Raw genomic sequence first — 20,494 nt, forward strand, 5'->3', positions numbered from 1 at the left:
ATCAACAACATTATACTGCATATGGAGAAAAGAACAGAACATACTTCAGATAGTTCCTGTCGGTGGAGGGTCGGCAATATGTTATAGGGCGTGTCTAATGCGACTGAAGCTTAAGGGCATACGATACAGTTTTGATCCTGTATTTACAAGTTCATGAAAATTTGCTTATAGGCTATTTTTCAGCTGATTAAATTAAATATGTAATAAAAAATATACCTTCATGTGCTACTTTTTTTTCAGAAATAACTCATAATTATCAAATGTTCATGAATTGAGGAAAAAACGTCATTTTTTACTGCATGTTTATCAAAATTAAAAAAAATCCTCTATTTACAGTTTTATAAAATTTGGGTCACATAATCTCCCTGCAAAATGAAACAAATTGCCGTTTTGAAAAATAGGAGTCCATGAACTCGTTCTCAAATTAAATCAGTTTGAATGATAAAAATCAGTCGAAAAATGCATCTTTTCCCGATATGTCACAGTGTGACGTCGCGAAAATAACAAATTACGTTAGCAACGTCATTACCTTCCCTGTAACTGTATCGTATGCCCTTAATTTCACCACGTTAGTAGACAACTTTAAGAGTCAAATGTACCAGCTGAGAGAAATATTGCATAAAGCCGTAGTCCCTCATTTTGACAACTATCAACAGCAGATAAAACCAATATCTATGGATAACAGACCTCACCGTGCCAATGCAGTTATCGGCTTCTTCAGACCATTCCATGGCCTGCCATGATCCTAGATCTGAACTCAATTGAGGCTATCTGGGACATAATTAGTCGTTGTGATAGTGAGAGAGTACTTCATGTTCAGAATATTGCTAAATCAACTATAGCTTTGCATCAGAACTGGCAACGCCGAATTCAATGTTTGATCCGAGGAATGAGAAGACGACTGCCATCAGTGATTTTAGCAAACGGTAGTTACACTAGATACTGAACATCATCCTATATATATTGTAACAGCTGATACATATTGACAATTTAAAATTTCATTGAAATTCACGATTACCAACTGTGCTCCACTTCTTGTCGACTTGTTTCTTTTTCATATGTCGCTGACTTTATACAGGAACTTCTTAGCTGTTAAGAAAATAATTTAGCAGTATAGTTTAACTACATAATTATAGAACGTGTATAATTTGGGTTCTGTTTAAATGCAGAATATTCCGATTATCTTGCAAAACTTCAGAAACAAGAAGAGCGAACATCTTTATTCCATCTTTTTTGTTCAAAATTATAAGCCAATGGTTTATTCAAACTCAGATATATACTTTCTGAGTTACAAATAACAATAAATATTAATAAACTGTGGTTTATAACTATTAGATAAAATCAAAGTGGTGCAATACAGTTGGCAGGTTTATAGATGATAGCACATCGTCAATATTTATTAATGATATTAAAATAAAGGATCTTACACACAAAATAAAGATGGCTTTAACTGAAATAACAACAACATAAAATAACAAATTCATCTATATATGTTGTTGATCAACGGATTAATCATTTTGACAATGTTTACAATGTATTTTTTTGTGGAATTGAAATTCTTTAAAAAAAAATGATATAGGACAGCTTTTAACCATAGGCAAACAACTATTATATGCATTTAGAGATTGATTTTTTGAAAGCAATACTATATAATGACAAGGTGTCGTCGTCTTTCAATTAGGAACGAAAACATATAATGAAACAATGTTGAAAACTTTGAAGTTGTTATAAAATGTTGGTCATGATTGAAGAAATTGAAGGCATTGACGTAACATATTATTGTTATATTTTTTTTTAAATCCATAATTTAATTCAATTAATTATAGATTTATATCAGTGTTGTGATTTGTTCTGTATTAAAAAAGACAAATCTGTATATATCCAACATTGTAATAAATTCCGTAATTTATTAGACCAGTGGCACAACAAGCAGAATAATTATGCCTATCAATGTAGAATGTAAAAGTTGTCTTTCAGTTAACTATTGAAATTTCAGATATGACGCAGCAGAAAATCTGATAGAATATGGTGCTAGTCCTTTATTGCAAAACCCAAAATCTGAAGTAAGTTTCATAAGCTTATTTTGATTATCTTTTATGTGGTGATACAAAAAAAAGGTAGAATTACAAAAATACTGAACTCCGAGGAAAATTCAAAACGAAAAGTCCCTAACTCAGATGACAAAATCAAACGAAAGGACAACAACTGTCATATTTCTGACTTGGTATTCATGGTTTCTCTTCTGAAATAAAGTGATTAAATTGTAACGTACCGGATTATATTTTGTATTTTACAAACAAATGCTTCATGACTAATTGTAATAGAAAGACTTAGATATAAATACTATACGACTTCAATATTTCATGAAAGTTGCGGAATGTACTTTTCAGACGCCATTGAAAATTGCAGAAGCCTTGCCACCGAGTTTAAGTACAAAATTTCTAGAATTATTCAAAGGTAAGATTTATATACGTACACACTTGTATATATCATGTTTTTATATTGCATAAACATTTATAATTTGAAACTCCAGTGCCTAAGAATGTTTGGTGAGATTAGTTCTCATCCAGGAAGTTTTTACATTTTCAATTAGAAAATTTGAATGCGATAATCGATATCAGGTTATTTAAGCAAATAGATTGTTGTCATTTGTGATATGTTTATCATCTAAAGGTTTTCATGAACAAACTTTTCAGAACCTTATTTCCCTTATATTAAAAAAAATATTCATCTTTCCCGCATTTATAAATAAATAACGTATATATATAAGATCTAAATCTTTTTCCTTCCACCAATGTTCAATGTTTTCTGCATAACACAATGTCCCGAAATCTACATATTTCCTATATTTGTGTTTTCAAACTAACCAGTCTGGTTGTTGTCCAGGATTTTTTTTAAAATATACACATTAGATATAACGTTTTATTTTAATGTTGTATCTGTCAAGGTTAAATAGTGATTATACTGTTTTATTCACTTTTAAAGAATATGTGTAATTTTCTTGATGTATTTTCATTATGTAAGGTCCGTTTGAATTTACCATGTGACATGACTTTAATTGTTGATGTCAAAATTAAGGGCGGCAGTAGGTTTACCAATGCTTAAATCTTGAAATCTGATTAAAAATAGTCAAACCAAGGCAACAAACACAAACTCGGAGAATCTTTTTACCTCCGAATGCAGTGAAAGCGTTAGCATTAAAATTTTAATCGTCATCAGATTCTGCTTAATCAAGTAGAAAAAAGGACGATAATACGCATACTACTCATTCCAAAGAAATATTTCAAACCAAATATATATATACAATTTCTATAGTCTACAGTTATCATATAAGTTCAGAAAAAAATGCTTTGTTAGTAATCATCATGAATGTTGAAATAAAGACCGACATACTATATAATGTAATCTTTAAATCATAATTTATTAAGACCATTCCTCACAGAGAACGTACCAAACACTGAGGAGCGTTATTTCATAGGGTTTGCAGGAGCGATAACTTTTTGCTCTTATATTTTGCTCTTATATTTTGCTCTTGAATTTCCTAGAGAATATCACATGTTAGGTGATATTTTTTTATATTGTAGATCGTTCAAAAAGACAATCTCTTACCCCTCGATTTCGGAATGGAGGCATATTATATTCACCAACAAAGCATATAACTGGTAATTCAAAGTTTTATTTCTGACTATAGTAAAACAATAAAATAAATGTACTTTCATTATCTTTTTATTATTAACCATGAGTTAACTCTTTGCTGGAAGCTGTCAATGTAAATTATAAAAATATATTTGTTAAGCAATATCATTTGTTCTTCTATAGAATGTGAAAAAAATGGTAAATGTCGATGAAAAGATAGAACTTTTATTTGAAACAATTGAACAGATTAAAGATATCAGATCCACACCAGAATTTAAGAAAAACAGCTTCGTTTATATTTATTTAAAATCACGCCAATTTCAATCATTTACATCTATTTTTTTCAGATTATCCTTTACTCCCTTCTAGAACAGAATGGACACAAAATTCAACATCATTTTGTAACAGTTGTACAGCTGAACATCCAAATACAAATATTTTTGACGGTAATTTGCACATGAATATAAGTCAGCTTTGTTAAGTTTAATGTTTGTCAGAAGTATTTTTTTTTATTCCAACGTGTTTCAAAGCGTAATTGTATACAAAAAGAGTTCTACATATAGTGATAATCAAATTGTGAGATTATGTTGTTTGTTTGTTAGATAAAATAAAGTAAGGCCCATTTTGTTTTGAAGTGGGAAAATAATACGATGTTCAAGGGCTTGTATTTGCTATCATGATTTCCTTGATAGAGGGTTGCTGCTTACAAGGAAGCTATTAAACCAAGAAATCATAATGACGAATTTGGAATCATACTTAAGTAAGTTGTACGGACGCCATGATGAGTTGGTTGTCAGTTATTGAATATCAATTTCAAAGATGACAATATATGTGTTCCTAATTTCGTAACTAAAATTATGTCCCCTTTTCCCCGAATGTGACATCCCGACTTTTGCAGGATTTGTAATAATATGAGCAACACAGGTGGCTGCCATAAGTAGAGTAGGAACTGCTTACCCTACTGGAGAACCTGAGATCATCCCCAGTTTAAAATGGGGTTCGCGTTTCTCAGGGTTTAGTTTTCTATGTTTTGGTTTTTGAATTTTTATTTGTCTGCTGTTGTTTTTTTAGCCATAGTATTCTCTGTTTATTTTCCATCTCTGGTATATTTTGCTTCCCTTGAAACAATACTGATACACATTATTTTAACTAGCCACCAGATGAAGACGTTCACAGTATATCAAGCATTAATTTTTTTTCAGGCAATTTACAGACATTTTGGGTGATAGAGTCATCAGAATACGTGTGGACAGTATTAGACTTACAAACAGAACATACATTGACGGGAATTACCATATATGGATGGTTCGTAAATTTTTGTTTTTGGTTGTTGCTATAAATCCTATTTAGTTTAACTAAAATAATAGGATAAAAAGTCAAAATGTAGTTTAAATTTGTTATACAATAAAACTATTGGGATACATTTGACATTATGTTTTTTGAGAACTTTTACTTCCAAACTTTTTATAGAAGTATGATAATTAACAAAATTTTCATATATTATAGCCTCATAGAGTCAGAAAGTAAAAAAACAAATATTTGAATTTTACTGAACCAACAACTAGTATAGAACTTCACTGTTAAAAAGAAAACAAAAACGTATTTATTTAGCAAATTTTAGAATTATAATTCCTTTTGTACATACACAAAATAACAAATCATATTTTGTAAATGACTACATACTTTGTGATCTTGTTTATTAGGGATAGTAAGCAAATGGTTAAAAGATTTGAACTTCAAAAAGGACCAACTGTTCAGTAAGTAATGTATTTGATACCATTTCGGTGGAAAATTTCTAAAATATTTCTCCAGGACAAGAACATTTAGTCAACCAAATTTGATTGGAGGTTTTCAAAAAATTAAGAATATACCAAGTTAAAAATTTCATGAGTCCGAAGCGCTTTTCTGGATTTACTTTCATCAGGAACGAGGAAACCGAATATTTTTTTTAAATCCAAACATATATAAACTGGAGTATTATTTATTAGTAATAAAATCATGAAACTATATACATTTTCTACCTGAATTAAAAGGAAATTTCCAAGAATATAACATGTTTTCATTCTCGTTTATTTGTAAAGAATACTGTACTCGTTTTATTCATTATCAGACTAAAGTTCATTGATAATTTTTTTTTCTATATGATTACCATTTCTCTGATTTCATGAACACTTAAAGTAAATTCTTTATCCGACAGCAACGTATTATCATTTCAGAGGACCATGGACAACTGTAGGCTGTTTTGTATGTAAAAGAAATGGGAGCAAAAATCCAAAAGACAATGGTAAATTTCACCAGTTAAAACTCCAATTTTAAACATTTTCATTTGAATTATATTTGATATAGATCATGAAAGAATAAATTGTACATTTTTTTTTATCCAAGGACATTTTTCTAGTAAACTATTTTGGAAATTTTACGTAAGAATGGTTGAGCGTTCAGTGGTATATTTATTTAATGTGGCATATAAAAAAGAGGGGTGAAAGACACCAGAGAGACAGTCAAACTCATAAATCGAAAATAAGCGGAAAATGCCATGGCTAAAATTGAAAACATAATCAGACAAGTAAAAGTACACATGACACAACATAGATAACTAAAAACAAATGAATACGAACCCCCACCAAAAACTGGGTTGATCTCAGCTGCTCTTGAAGGTTAAACAGATCCTGCTCCACATGAGGCAACTGTCGTGCTGTGTTAAACTACACATACTTCTGTTTATTGGTTTAGCTTCAACGTTAAAGAGTTAAACTTAAAACTGTTGTCTCGTGTTTAATGAGAGCGACCAAAGTTGCGAAAGCTAGGTCAAGCGATTTTAAATTTCGTCGTCTTCGTCGAATTCGTTGTGTCGTCATGTCGTCAACATTCAGATTTAGTCTGTTGTTATCTTTTTCTTTCTTTTAATAAACATTAATGACTTTGTTAAACATCAATGGAATGATGAGACTTTATGTAGACGAAACATGCGTCTGGCGTACTAAATTATAATCCTGGTACCTTTGATAATTATGTACTAAATAGTGAAGAGTAACCTTGGACAGCCGTTTCTTCGTAAACAAGATAAGGCATCTGGAAACCAATTCCTTTAAATATTTTTTTCTCTGTATTTTACTGTTACATGAACTTGCATTTCGCAGTATCAGTTAGGTACCTAACAAGTAATGATTTAAGATATCAGTCATTTAGTCGATATTTCATTGAACTTTATGAAACTTTGAATACATGCTATTTAGATTGAAGGAAATATGAACCATCCAAAGAAATAAAAGGAAAAACCCTTTTCTTTAATTTTGTATTTTACTGATAAATAATCTAAGCTTGTTTAGTTCTCATTTTGGTACAGCCCGAGTATCTCCCTCATGCAAAGCTCTGATTCCTTTCACGGATTTGGCTATACTTTTTGGACCTTTTGAATTATAGCTCTTCATCTTTTATATAAGCTTTGGATTTCAAATATTTTGGCCACGAGCATCACTGAAGAGACATGTATTGTCGAAATGCGCATCTGGTGCAAGCAAATTGGTACCGTTAATTTTATTAAACATTTTATAATTTTCATAATTCGGAAAGAATATTTTGTCCTTTTTAGGTGTTCCACAGACATTTAAAGATTTTACCGCTAGTTCACGGTACTGGAGATATCATTTACTAGAAAATTACGGTGGAAGTTGCACATGTTTCCAAGGATTAAGTTTACACGGTGCTGATGATAGAATATTAACATTTTTTACGGAACTAGACATGGTTGATTATGCAGAACAATTTATTATTCAGGTAATTTTGTTTGAAAGTCAAAACAAGATGTGCAAAGTTGTAAGAAGGGACGAACTTTACAGTAGATGCTACATGCCTTCCGGACCACCTAAAATCACCCCCCACCTTGATGGGTTTCGTGTTGTTGTTGTTCCCTATTTGTGACTTTTTTTTCACTCATAATTGTCAATATAATGGAATTTGATGCTACTGTCGTACAAGTTAGAGGTTTATCGCTATAAAACCAGGTTCAATCCAACATTTTCTAATTTGAAAATGCTTGTACCAAGTCAGCAATATGATAGTTGTTGTCCATTCGTTTATTGTGTTTTATCATATGATTTTGCCATTTGATTAGTGACTTTCCATTTTGAGTTTTCCTCGAAATTCATTTTTTTTGTGATTTACTTTTTAGAAGTGAAATCACAAACCAAAGATTGTAAATGATATATTTTTTTATAAATTGAGTAATCTGAATTTAGATGTCAACGACCCCTCCTTGAATTCAATTTATTACATAACCTAAGCGGAAACGTAAAGATCCTTAATTTGCATGTACGCGTACACTATTTCTTATTTTTATCATCACTCAGTTGGCATGACATTTATATATGTTTCATCTATAGGTCTCAAAGTTAATTAAAATGAGACAACAGATGTGTTTTGCTGTATAACGATGATAGTATGATAATACCACAATAAATCAATATTGATCTGGCTAGCACGTAGTTGAACTAGTACATTGTATATATATCGTTTTATAACTGCAGTATATCATACTTTCAGGGATATAACACACACACAAAATTACTCTTAATATATGAAGATGATCTGAAAAAGATTGTAAGTATAGAAATGTTTGTAAAGGGGATTTTTTTTTTTTTATTAAATAATATAAATGAAATACTTTGATTGTGAGACTATGTTATGTTTACCTAACACTACAGGGAGATAACTCTGTAAAATCAGCAGAACGTTTTAATGACGTTGTGTTCATAAAGGAATATTAAGCTTCTCAATGATCAAAATAAGTGTTTGTCAAACTGCTATATAACCAGTGTATTTTTGTCAAATGGTCAAAGTAAATACTTTGACAAAATTTAAAGAAAATTAAACGAGCCAAATTAATTTTAGTTAAAGTGTTAGGTACCACCTTAAATGATGAAACAGTATGAAAGGAATAAGGCAAAGTTGATCCCAGATGCTTGAGATCTTTACAACCGATTCAAATTTCAACTGATTAACTTTAGTTTGGTCACGAGCATAGTAAAAAGTTATTTCAAGCAAGAATTGTGCTTACTAAAATAGGTGCGATTACTGAAGATTCAATTTAAAAACGTTCTGTACTAGTTCTTACTTCTTTAATACGAAGAAATAATTCGGATAGTCATAAAAGCATTATAAAATCCGATTAAAATTAAATAGAAAGTCTCTGAGGATATGATGCATCAAACATGCTGTCGCTCGTGGTAAAATATTTAGCATAACGTGTCAACCGTGGTAAAACCAGTATAAATTCAAGCCCCTATTAAATATTTTTTAGATAAATCTATTAATATTATGTGAATTGAAATCAATATCATCTAGTAGATGTGTGTTTTGAGTATATGTATCTAAGAAGGCATCACTCTTTCTCAAAAGCCTGATATGTATGAGTAAAGTGAATTTTTATGGATACTAATAAAGATTATAGAAAAAAATGTATAACAAAAAAACCGGGCTTTAAAGTCGATAAGGTACAATTTGGTATTCATCAACATTCATTATCATTTCATGATTGATAAAGAGTTTCAGTTTTTGTCACTAGCAAATAAATTTGCTATTTACAGAACAAAGAGGATTTGAAAACTTGATTGAAAGGTATTTGAATGAAGGTGGTAACGGAAATATAAATTTGAATATGTCTGAACTTTCTTTCAATAAAATAATGTTTTGATAGATATCAGATGAAAATCACCAAAGAATAGTGAAGACTGAACTAGAGAAAGAGGCCAGAAAAGGTTAGTGATGCAAAAATCTAACAAAATATATGATGTACTTTTTGTTAGATGCATGCCTTTTTCAATATTAAGTCGTACACACTGTAGAATAACTTACATATTTCATATAATATTTGCAAAATTGTATTCCAAAGATTCCATTATTATAAGTACATTGTTTGCACCATTTATCATTTTGCATATTATGCAATAGGGATTAATTAGTTTCGGGTTAACTTTAAAAGATGGTAACTTTGAAACTTATGTGGTGTTACCTTACTTTTCAGATTTCCAGTTGAAATCTCTTAAATGGAAACATCAACCTCCAAGTGCAGTCAAACAGTCTGTTATTTTTCCAGACATAGTTATAAAAGGAGACCCAGGATGCAGAGAGAAATTAAAACTGTGTTTCGAGGGTACATTTACTTTTACAGTGAAATTTTGTGTTTTTGTAAAAACACTGCTGAATTATGACGGTCTAGTTTCTATCACTCTTATTAGATTAATTTTCTTGCATCATTAAGGGTTTAACAGGGGTAATATTATTTTTTAACCTACACACACTTGTTCATGTTCTGAATGAAACAGGATTAAAGAAAGTATGAAAATATTAAAGAGAATGTTAGTTTCAAGGTAGTGACATAGCAAGCAACAAGTAACGTACAACCATTCAACAGTAAAATAACAAAAATACGAACTCTAAAGGAAAAATTCAAAACGAAAATTCCCATAACAAATGACATGGAAAATTACTGTTGTATTCCTGGCTTGGCACAGACATTTCCTTTTGTAGAAAAAAAGGTTGGTAAGACCTGGTTTATCGCTAGTTAAACCTCTTATTTCAATAACAGTTGCATGAATCTCCATTATGTTTGACAACAATGTGCGAGCAACAAAAACAAACAACAAACAATTTAACATTCTAGATGTAAATCCAGAAAGACAGATAAATGTGCAATTTGAAACTTATTTGGAAACTTTAGATGAAAACCAACAATCTCTTGCAACATATACAGGAGTCACAATACCAAATGGTAAGTATGTTTAGTTAGGTGTTTATGGTATGTGTTATCAATAAACAATCACATCAAGTTTCTCACTTTTCAATACAAGAAAGTAGTTAAAATTTCTTGCGCAAACATCTTGAATGTATTACTATCAATTGTAGTTACATGAGGTTGGATTTTTTCACATTTTGTTGCTCCTAAAACAAATTAAGGCAACAGAAGTATACCAATGCTTTCAAGTCATAAATCGATCAAGAGAAAACAAACATGGGTTACAAATTTTAACCGAGAAAACACATCAACCATAAGACTTTTGCAAAACATTTTGAAAAACGAAACCTTAATTGTTCACGTCTTAAAACTTGTTCCGCAAAATTTTCCTGCGGCAGCTTAAGCCAAAGTACGGAAGCTCAGTAAAGAAATAATAAGGTAAATGACGTTTCCATGCTTTATCAAAATGCCGCTAGTTTATTACGATAATGCAATTAAAACTTACATAGGCAAAGTCAAAAAGGTTATTCTAGCTTGGATTAATTTGACTACATTGATCATTATTCACAGATACTAAGTTTAAATGTATAGAAGCAGGTCAACATGTATAATTTGTGTGCAATAATACAAATTAAAAGAGGATATCGACAAAAAAGGAAATCAGAATCGCATACATACTAGACAAATATTGAACACAACAAACTTATTTCGTCGGTGTCGGTTGTTCCCCCTTCAACATAAAACATTACATTCTTAAAACTTTGCAGTCTCTTCTGTAATATATGTGTTTTAGAAATTCTTTCTTCGCAACATAATTTTGTAATTAAGATTAACAATTAACAAATTCTAATTTATAGTAGGAAAATATCGATGCTTTGTCCAGTCTGTAGAACATCCAGATATTGTACTTCTCGCACCATCAGAAATTGATATACGTAAGTCTACACACGTAACACGTGATGAGGAATTTCAGTACTTCAACAACCACACAAATTTTAATTATCTTATATAGTATTATAGAAATCGTGATATTAAAGCCGAGACAATTATCTGTTGAAGACAACAGGACAAAGAGTTGAACAAATACCGGTCATTGTCTTCAATGAACAATACCCTATCGTGAAGTAAGTTATCAAATGCCGTTGGATAACAAATGCTGAACTTGACATACTTGAACAATAAGCAAAAACCTATAATGGTAGACAACACAACGATTATGGCAAGGTTTTTTTTAGCCTTCAATAAAGGCAACAGTAGTACACCGCTGTTCAAAACTCGTAATTCTATGGACAAAAAACAAAATCGGGGTAACAAATTAAAACTGAGGGAAACGCATTAAATACAAGAGGAGAACAACGACACAACATTAAAATGTAACACACACATAAACGAACTAAGCATTCGACAAAATCCGATGAGAATAACAAATATAACATCAAAACCAGATACATGAATTTGGGATAGAAAAGTACCGTGACACGTCTTGTAGTAATGTGAATTCACTTTCAAATATAAGAGAAAACAAACGACACAACGGAAACACAACGATAAAATGTAACACACACGGAAATGGTATAACAATAGCCATATTCCTGACTTGGTACAGCCCACTCCTAAACTGAGAAAGTAGTGTACTAAAATTTAAAAAGCTCTTTCAATCTATTGGAAAGTTTTTTTGATTTACTTTTGCATAAATGTCCAAAAGAAAAGGAAAAAAGGATAGAATATAGGTGAAAGTAAATTATTAATTATAAATATTACTTTTCATATAAACAAAAATAAGCGTGGATACCATTTAATGATTAAAAACTATGATTTTGACTCTTATATATAATAGTAGTTGACATTCAAAATAAAGTTTTCTATGTCATTTCGTAGCTTTTGATAGTTTTCTAGGTTAAACAAGTATAAATGCATTCTTTGGTACATGTACTTTTCAGTTCCATCATCTAATTTATCGTCAGAGATGCAAGACGCTTTTAGTGACATGGAACAATTGTTAGCAGACATGCAGACAAATATGTGAATTTTGCACAAAGTGACGAAATATGCTTGTGGTTATCTTTGAATGTGTTCAACAATATATTATGAATAAAAGATTACAAATAAATCTAACTCATTTATTACAAACAAACAGAAAGAGACATCAGTAAACCACTTTTATACTTATCATCGTCATAAAACACCCTAAACACCTCTTTAATTTATCAAACCAATAACACAAACCAATAACAGTCTAGACAAAATTTCATGTAACGAATTTCCAAAGATATTGCGTCATATGTTATAGGATTACACTTATGATGACCTATTTGTTTTATTTTTTTTAATTTTCACTCGAATAAAACGCCATAGCATTTTGTAAATGTACAAACATCCTGCATACTTTTTTTTTATTATTGTACCCCTGGAAGAGAGCATAATGGTCATGTTGCTTCGAATTCGAACTGTGGTTGTGTAAAATTAACATCCGGATCAACACCTTTGAATAAAAATAATAAGTTGCTTTAATTTACCTCCTATGACATAGAGAACGTCAATTTGATCAATTCATCCCAAACGTAACAAACTCACGAGAACAATATTAGGCTTGTCATTTTTCCTAAACTATTGTTTTGGCCGCGTTGATTTATGGTTGTTGACTTTTGCAAAGTTGAAAAGATATGAAACTTGTAGATTCAATGTATCAGTCCTTGATTAAAACAGGCCTTTCGTGGGTTTTTTTGTCGAGCCTGCAACTTTTGTGGCAGAAAGCTCGACATAGGGATAGTGATCCGGCGGCGGCGGCGGTGTTAGCTCACTTCTTAAAAGCTTTATGTTTTAGAAGGTGGAAGACCTGAATGCTTCATACTCTGTATATAGATGCCTCATGTTACGAAGTTTCCGTCAGTCACATGTCCAATGTCCTTGACCTCATTTTCATGGTTCACTGACCACTTGAAAAAAAGTTAAGATTTTTTGTAATGTTCTCTCTTATAAGTAATAGGATTACTATATTTAGAATGTGCGAACCTTGCAAGTCCTCATGCCCGTCAGACAGTTTTCACTTGACCTCGACCTCATTAAGTTTTGGTGGTCAAGTCCATATCTCAAATACTATAAGCAATAGGGCTAGTATATTCGGTGTATGGAAGGACTGTAAGAAGTACAGGTCCAACTGGCAGGTGTCATCTGACCTTGACCTCATTTTCATGGTTCAGTGGTTATAGTTAAGTTTTTTGTGTTTTGGTCTGTTTTTCTCATACTTTATGCAATAGGTCTACTATATGTGTTGTATGGAATGATTGTAAGGTGAACATGTCTAGCAGACAGATGTCATCTGACCTTGACCTCATTTTCATGGTTCAGTGGTCAAAGTTAAGTTTTTCAGTTTTGGTCTTTTTATCTGATACTATACGCCATAGGTCATCTATATTAAGTGTATGGAAATGTTTTATGATCTATATATTAGTCGCACAGGTTTTATTTGACCTTGACCTCATTTTCAGGGTTCATTGCTCAGAGTTGAGTTTTTGTGTTTTGGTCTACTTTTCTTTAACTATAAGTATTAGGTCATCTATATTTGTTTTATGGACGCATTGTTAGCTGTACATGTCAGCCTGGCATGGTTCATCTGACTTTGACCTCATTTGCATGGTTCATTGGTCTTTGTTTAGTTATTTTGGTTAATGTAACGTCTATGTGACAGTTGTAATAAAGCTTTATGTATACTTAGGACTATCAACATAATATCAATGATTAGTAAAGAAGGCGAGACATTTCAGTGTGTGCACTCTTGTTGTAACAAGTTATAATGAGTACAGTGGATTCATAATTATTCCTTGGATAACAATTTTCACAGGTTTCGTGGGTGCACGTTAACCAAATGTGCTTAAGGTTATGTATGCAGAGATTGTCAAAACCACGAAATCGAATATTGACCTTTCTCCTTAATTCAAGAAATTTGATACCCACGCAACAAATATGCGCTGCCACTGCTGTAGACATTACATTCCCGGTGGTATCGGTCAGCAGTTGGGTTCTTATAAATCCTTGGCTTTAAATTGTTCGACTTTGATCATTGCTGATGAATGAAAACTTCGAACAACCTTCGGATGCATTTTAGTTATAACGTTTTAATTTGATATATTTTTTTATGTGTTTACGAACTAAATGAAATGTTCACTTTCTGTAAATATTCAAACAGTTAGATTTTTGCACCACTTGCATAGAAGACGTAGGCTATATCGACACTTTTTTTTTAAATTTAAATTTTCAATGCTGTTTAACTTCACATTTGACATAAACCTAGTATATTTTTTTTTTCTTACTACACGCAACATTATATACTCCAAATGATTTGTAATAATAAAGGTAACAGTAGTTTACCGATAGTCAGACATCATAAATGATAGAAATTAATGGCAAAACAAAACTTGAGGGACTCTTGTGAACTTCAAACTGAGCGAATAATAAGATGAGTCAGCAAGGTTAATATTCGCTCGAATGTGAATCTACAGTCGGTCAAAAATTATTAAATTGCTAACAAGAAACAAACTTACTAATACTCGATTTTATCTTTCAAAAGTGGGTTTCTTTGATGATTGAAAAGATACACAATTGTATTATTCTAACTTGGAAGTTCATGTAAAAATTATAATCAAAAAATTTTCGTTTTCTGATTCTTTTAATAACCTATGTCATACAAAAAAAATACAATAAATACATGTTTTCATAACATTTCTGTAAATAATACATAATTAAGCTTTAACGATTTAATAAGCATTGAAGTAGAACACTTTCAACTTACATTCATACAAAACATAACATTAAATTTGTTTTGTACAATATCACCATATAAGAGAGTTACATAAGGTTAAAGATAAAATTCACAAAAAGATCACTTATGACTAGACGAAAATATACTAAAAGAATCTTGTTTTTGTTTGTTTCAAAAGATATGTAGACAAATAGACAGACAGACAGGAACAGTAAAGGACAGTTGGCCTTGAACATTTTTAATGGCCCTAGTATATCATTCTTCCTATCCAACTGATACAATTTAAAAAATCAACTTAACTGTGTGCTGGTGAACTCATTGCGAACCATTAATTGCACAAGCAAAAATTGAGGCTAGCTTGAAATCTTATCGCGACATGACATGTATAATATCTTGTTATTTCATGTTTCAGCTGTAACCCCAACAAACTTTTCCATAAAAGGGGATAATGAAAAAACATTTTACAGTCGACTTTATATGGAAGTGGCATCAAAATTGTAATCTCAAGTATATCAACAAAACATGATTCTGTTTATGTTAGTTTAAAAAAACTTTTACCTCAAAGCTTGAAAAATAAACTACAAATAATATTTATCCTGAACAACTCTTCATTAGGATTATGACTCATTATTTCAAAAAAGGGTAGCTACTGAACTGTTTAAAATATTTGTATGATTTTCCCTCCTTTTTTTCGAGAATAGGAAGAACTGTTATTCTGTCAATTTTCTAAACTGTAAGTTTGAAATCTTTGCAATATTTGAGATTAAGGCCATTTCATAATTTGCTAAAATAACCATTTTAATCACTATTTATGTCCATATGAAAATTCAGATAATAGTAACATTTTATTTAACACTTGAATCAATAATATTTCTTCAGTAAATCACTTGACTGCTCAAATGTCACTTCCCTGTATTTTATTTCTAGCTGAAAATAATTCGAGTAGAGTATGTGTGGACTGAAATGGCAAGTACTCTTAAACCAACAATAAATATATATCTTCAGTAAAAATAAAATCAAAACTGAAGAAAATATGCAATTATGTATATAATAATATTCACATTTCAAAACTTCACAAGATGCCAAAATCAGTAAAATGCAGCATATCCACATTTCAGTTAAACTATTACTCACAATTTGTACGAAAAAAGTGTGAAATTGTGAAAAGCAAATAATAAAAAAAGACCCAAAATTGTGCCAAAACTAATCAAGGGTCATTATTTGTGGGAGAAACTTTGAAATTAAACAAATATTTAGATCTCTTTTTCAATATACATATTCATACAATATTTTTGTTACAACCTTTCTTTTTATAATGTCGACATATCGGTAAACAAATAAAATGACATAAATTCACTGACATTCAATAACAAAAAAGCAAATCTAATGTAAAATTAAATAAAATCTATATAAATAAACATTAATATCAATAAAGGAATGCTGAGAATTGCTGACTAGAAATAAAAATAAAATATAACCTTGACTTATTTGATAAATTATCAATAAATAACAATGATATGTTTCCTTCAACAATATTTAACAACAAAACTAAATAAACAAACCATGTGATATGTCTCTGAGGCATTCATACTATAATAAGATAATTTGAAATATGTGTTCATCTATAAATGACAAGACTAGTATTTACATTTTATCAGTTTTAATCATGAAAATCAAATGTAGCACCTAAAATTAAAGATTGAAAACCAGAAAAGGTGAGACTGAACTTGTATGTTACCCTTCCAAGTATTTTTCCAAACTACTTTATCAAGCCTCTTTTAAGAGTACACTTGTAAGAACAAATTGATTTTTTAAATTTAAAAATGAAATAATACTATCCTAGCAAACCAAAGATAAATTACAAAAGATCTTTTGTTAATGATCCTTAAACTGTATCCTAGAACATTAAATTAAATTAACGGTACTAATTTTCTTGCACCAGATGCGCATTTCGACAATACATGTCTCTTCAGTGATGCTTGTGGCCAAAATATTTGAAATCCAAAGCTTATATAAAAGATATAAATTCGAGTTTATGCTTCAATCACATATTTTTTTAACAAAATGTTAATCAACAATAGCCTGCTAGCTTCAAGTTAGTTTAAAAATGACAATAGATATGCCTTATTAGTGTTAACCATCATCTAGTCGTCGTTTCATTTTTTTTTTACTACAACAGAATGTAACATATCTCCATATTTCAACTCTAAATTTGCAACACGATGGGTGCCATTAATGGTGCATGAATTCCTAAATTTTCTGAAGCAGTTCATCATTTTAAAATGCCCCAAAAATATTCAATTATAAAATAACAGTGGGTCACATAATATATAACTTTTATAATATCCCTAATATATTTGATCTTTCAAATGTTAACCTATAATAGCATATAAATACAAAGTAAATAGGAATGTCCTTAAAATCTACTCAACATGAATAAGATAGATGAAATATATAATTGTAAAAAGCCCTAGGTAAAACTATTATCATGAACACTGATTCTTGATTGATGTCTGACTAGATACCTTTACCATTTCTGAAAAAGAATACCAATGTGTTATCTAAAAGTACAAATAAGTTCAATGCATGTACTAGTATGTAGGGAGATGTGAGATTTTATGTGTGCTTAAGGCCACACAGTGAATTTTAGATAAGCAACAGCACCCAACAAATTATGTTCTTTTGATTTGGGTTTGTCTAGTGTGTATTAGGATTTTGTGTCAAGAAAATTTATAGCCCATGTCCCTTCTATTATGTCTATCCATTTAAAAGGTATAACATATTTCCATTTCTTGAAACAATGTTATTCTTATCTCATAATCAGTGTAGTTTGAGAGTTGTCTCATTGGCACTCATACCACATCTCCCTGTATCAATTACCAGTATATGTTTATTATAAGGTAGACAAACAAAATCTAAATACCTCGGTATACAGTTACAAATGTACCTTTAATTTGTAAATCACATTGCCCTTTACATGAAAACATGTAACTAATCAATTTGATTTGTTTTAAAGTATAAAAGCGAGACAAAAATGTGGTGCACACTGAATAACATGCGTAGCGAGTTATTTAACAGTGTGCACCATATTTTTTATGTTATTTCGAATAGACTGACAAAATATTAGTTAATTCTTATAATTTAATTCTAAATTCCATTTCAAACTGGCATAAATCATGAAAAAATGTTGATAACGTCATATTAATAAGACAAAATTATGTCTTTGATATGATAAACAAAACGACGTAAGCCAATCAGAAGACGTGTTACATCCGAAATTAAATTATATTGATATCAGGGTTGGCAAAGTATTACCCGCCCGGGCAATACTCCCAGAAATTGGTAATAGTGGGCAATACTGGGCAATATGACTTTCTATGCTTATTTTAACACTAAATAGTAAAGACTTGGTACAGTTTCATAGTATAACAGCTAAATATGTACTTTTTACACAGATAACCATGGACAGTCATTTCTAGAAGATTGAAATATCAATTTCATTCTCTTCTCTATTAATTCTATATCTAGGCAGAACAGAAGATTTGTACATTTAAAGATACCTTTTTAATTACAAAACATTGTTTTAATAATCCAAACTTTGAAACATGCATTTTATTGCAGTGTTTAAGTGACTTGTTAATTTTATTTGTTATACATTCATGTTGCTTAATAAACACCCTAAGGGGTCATGCCAAAAAAACTTTTAGAACTATAAGTGCTGATTATTCTTACATAAACAAATCTGTGTTCTAATCTGAATAATTACTAATTAATTAGTGACATTATTTAAATGTAATTTTTCTTACAAGTAATTGTTAATTCTTAAATTACATGAATTAGGAGTTATATTTATTTGAGAAAAAAAAATGTTCTGCTTTATATTTACAGTTTGCCAATCTAGACCAATGCTAGACAAACAAATGTACATGTATTACATTTGTGTTTATCACTGAATCCTCTATAAAATTCAGACAAATATTTGATATTACCCAGTATTGCCCAGTATTACCCACTAAAACCCAGTAAAACCCGGGTTTTCCCAGTATTTCCCACTGGGCTGGGCAATACTCATAAAACCCGGGTTTTTGCCAACCCTGATTGATATAATAGAGATTTTTGTGTGTAACTCATATTTTAAAACTCAAGAGAAGCTTACTCAAAAACAAATGTCTTAAAAAATGAACAGCCACTTTCTTCTTTGTTGTCAGGTGGGTTGCAGGTTTGTTTTCACCGTAATAACAAAATTTGTAAACTTCATATTTAAAATGTGAATGTTTTAATTAAATAATACAAAAACACAAATGTACTCTAGCACTAATTTAAAACATCTCACTTCTTACGCACCATGTAAGCTACCTTTTGCATATTGAAAGGATCTTGTTTTTTGTTGCAATTTGTTTTTACAGTGATCATTATTCAGTCAATATTCACATTATTAACTTACCATAGTTTACTGGCCAAATTTCTAGCAAGTATTTAAGCACCTCAATGTGTTTTTTGAAATCTAATGATGTGCCACCCGATGACACTGGTGATGGACAAAGAAGCACCGGTCCAAAACATATTGCCAAATTGACAATGTTCATTTTATTTTTGTCAGCATTACTGGCAACCTTCTTTAAATGATTAAGCACCGCAGCCATCGTCTCCTGAAATGCAAAAATAAACAAACATAAAAGGACACAAAAAAATGAAAATTTCAACTTCAATATTACTCTGTAAACTGAAGACAGCTGTTCAGTGTTCTTGTCTGTAATTCTCAAATATCCTGCAAGATTAACTTCCCTTGGTATAGATTTCAGAGTATGCAAGATGATATAAGCAAACATGAACAAAGGCTACAGTAGTATAAACTAATTAAGCAAATACAAATCAGGGCTACAATTTTAAAACTTAGGGAAACATATCAACTATAAGAGGAAAAGAATGGAACACCAAAAACACTGATCTACAACAGAAACACACCCAAAAATACAAAGAACGGACTTTAACAGTTTTTATCCATACACATGTACGTTTGATGTGTTATCAGTAATATTTTCAATTCAACAAAGTTGGTGATGGATTTGGTCATGTATATAGACTACTCCAAATTACCCTGTAGTAGTTTGTTGGGGTGTACGACTTTCTCAAGTTTTCTGCTTGAATTGAATCCCCAAGCAGAAGACAAATACTGCCTAATCTATTTGGAAATCGTTGAATGATGGTACTGATTTATTTGCTATATGCTGGCAAAGATGTAGCTTTTGATTTTGAAATTTGTTAAGGAGCTTTCCGTTTTGAACTTTCCTTGGAGTTTGGTATTTTTGTTATTCTACTTTTACAAGTACAAAAAACATCAAACAAATAAATTTCTATTCTTGATA

At 30.6% G+C, this 20,494-nt stretch overlaps 2 protein-coding genes across 4 annotated transcripts in view; one reads left to right on the plus strand and one right to left on the minus strand.

The window, feature by feature from the left end:
- LOC134715891 (uncharacterized) overlaps positions 1-12,473 on the plus strand; it is a 21,142-nt gene extending 8,669 nt beyond the window's left edge. For 2 of the 3 annotated variants that reach the window (XM_063578436.1, XM_063578455.1), the window contains 14 exons: positions 1,997-2,063; positions 2,391-2,457; positions 3,585-3,662; positions 3,984-4,082; positions 4,839-4,941; positions 5,340-5,393; positions 5,853-5,920; positions 7,229-7,413; positions 8,179-8,235; positions 9,332-9,392; positions 9,659-9,787; positions 10,298-10,405; positions 11,227-11,304; positions 12,310-12,473. In XM_063578436.1, the coding sequence (XP_063434506.1) occupies positions 1,997-2,063; positions 2,391-2,457; positions 3,585-3,662; positions 3,984-4,082; positions 4,839-4,941; positions 5,340-5,393; positions 5,853-5,920; positions 7,229-7,413; positions 8,179-8,235; positions 9,332-9,392; positions 9,659-9,787; positions 10,298-10,405; positions 11,227-11,304; positions 12,310-12,395 (1,240 nt within the window). In that variant the 3' untranslated portion in view covers positions 12,396-12,473. The remainder of the gene's footprint in view (positions 1-1,996; positions 2,064-2,390; positions 2,458-3,584; positions 3,663-3,983; positions 4,083-4,838; positions 4,942-5,339; positions 5,394-5,852; positions 5,921-7,228; positions 7,414-8,178; positions 8,236-9,331; positions 9,393-9,658; positions 9,788-10,297; positions 10,406-11,226; positions 11,305-12,309) is intronic. The other variant, XM_063578445.1, reaches the window with a different exon arrangement.
- Positions 12,474-14,732: 2,259 nt separating this feature from the next.
- LOC134715926 (rho GTPase-activating protein 100F-like) overlaps positions 14,733-20,494 on the minus strand; it is a 50,858-nt gene continuing 45,096 nt past the window's right edge. The window contains exons 5-6 of the mRNA XM_063578493.1: positions 19,573-19,777; positions 14,733-17,664 (exon numbers count right to left, since the gene is read on the minus strand). Coding sequence (XP_063434563.1) covers positions 17,615-17,664; positions 19,573-19,777 — 255 coding nt within the window. The 3' untranslated portion in view covers positions 14,733-17,614. The remainder of the gene's footprint in view (positions 17,665-19,572; positions 19,778-20,494) is intronic.

Source organism: Mytilus trossulus, chromosome 1, assembly GCF_036588685.1.
Source record: "Mytilus trossulus isolate FHL-02 chromosome 1, PNRI_Mtr1.1.1.hap1, whole genome shotgun sequence".
Classification (NCBI taxonomy): Eukaryota; Metazoa; Mollusca; class Bivalvia; order Mytilida; family Mytilidae; genus Mytilus; species Mytilus trossulus.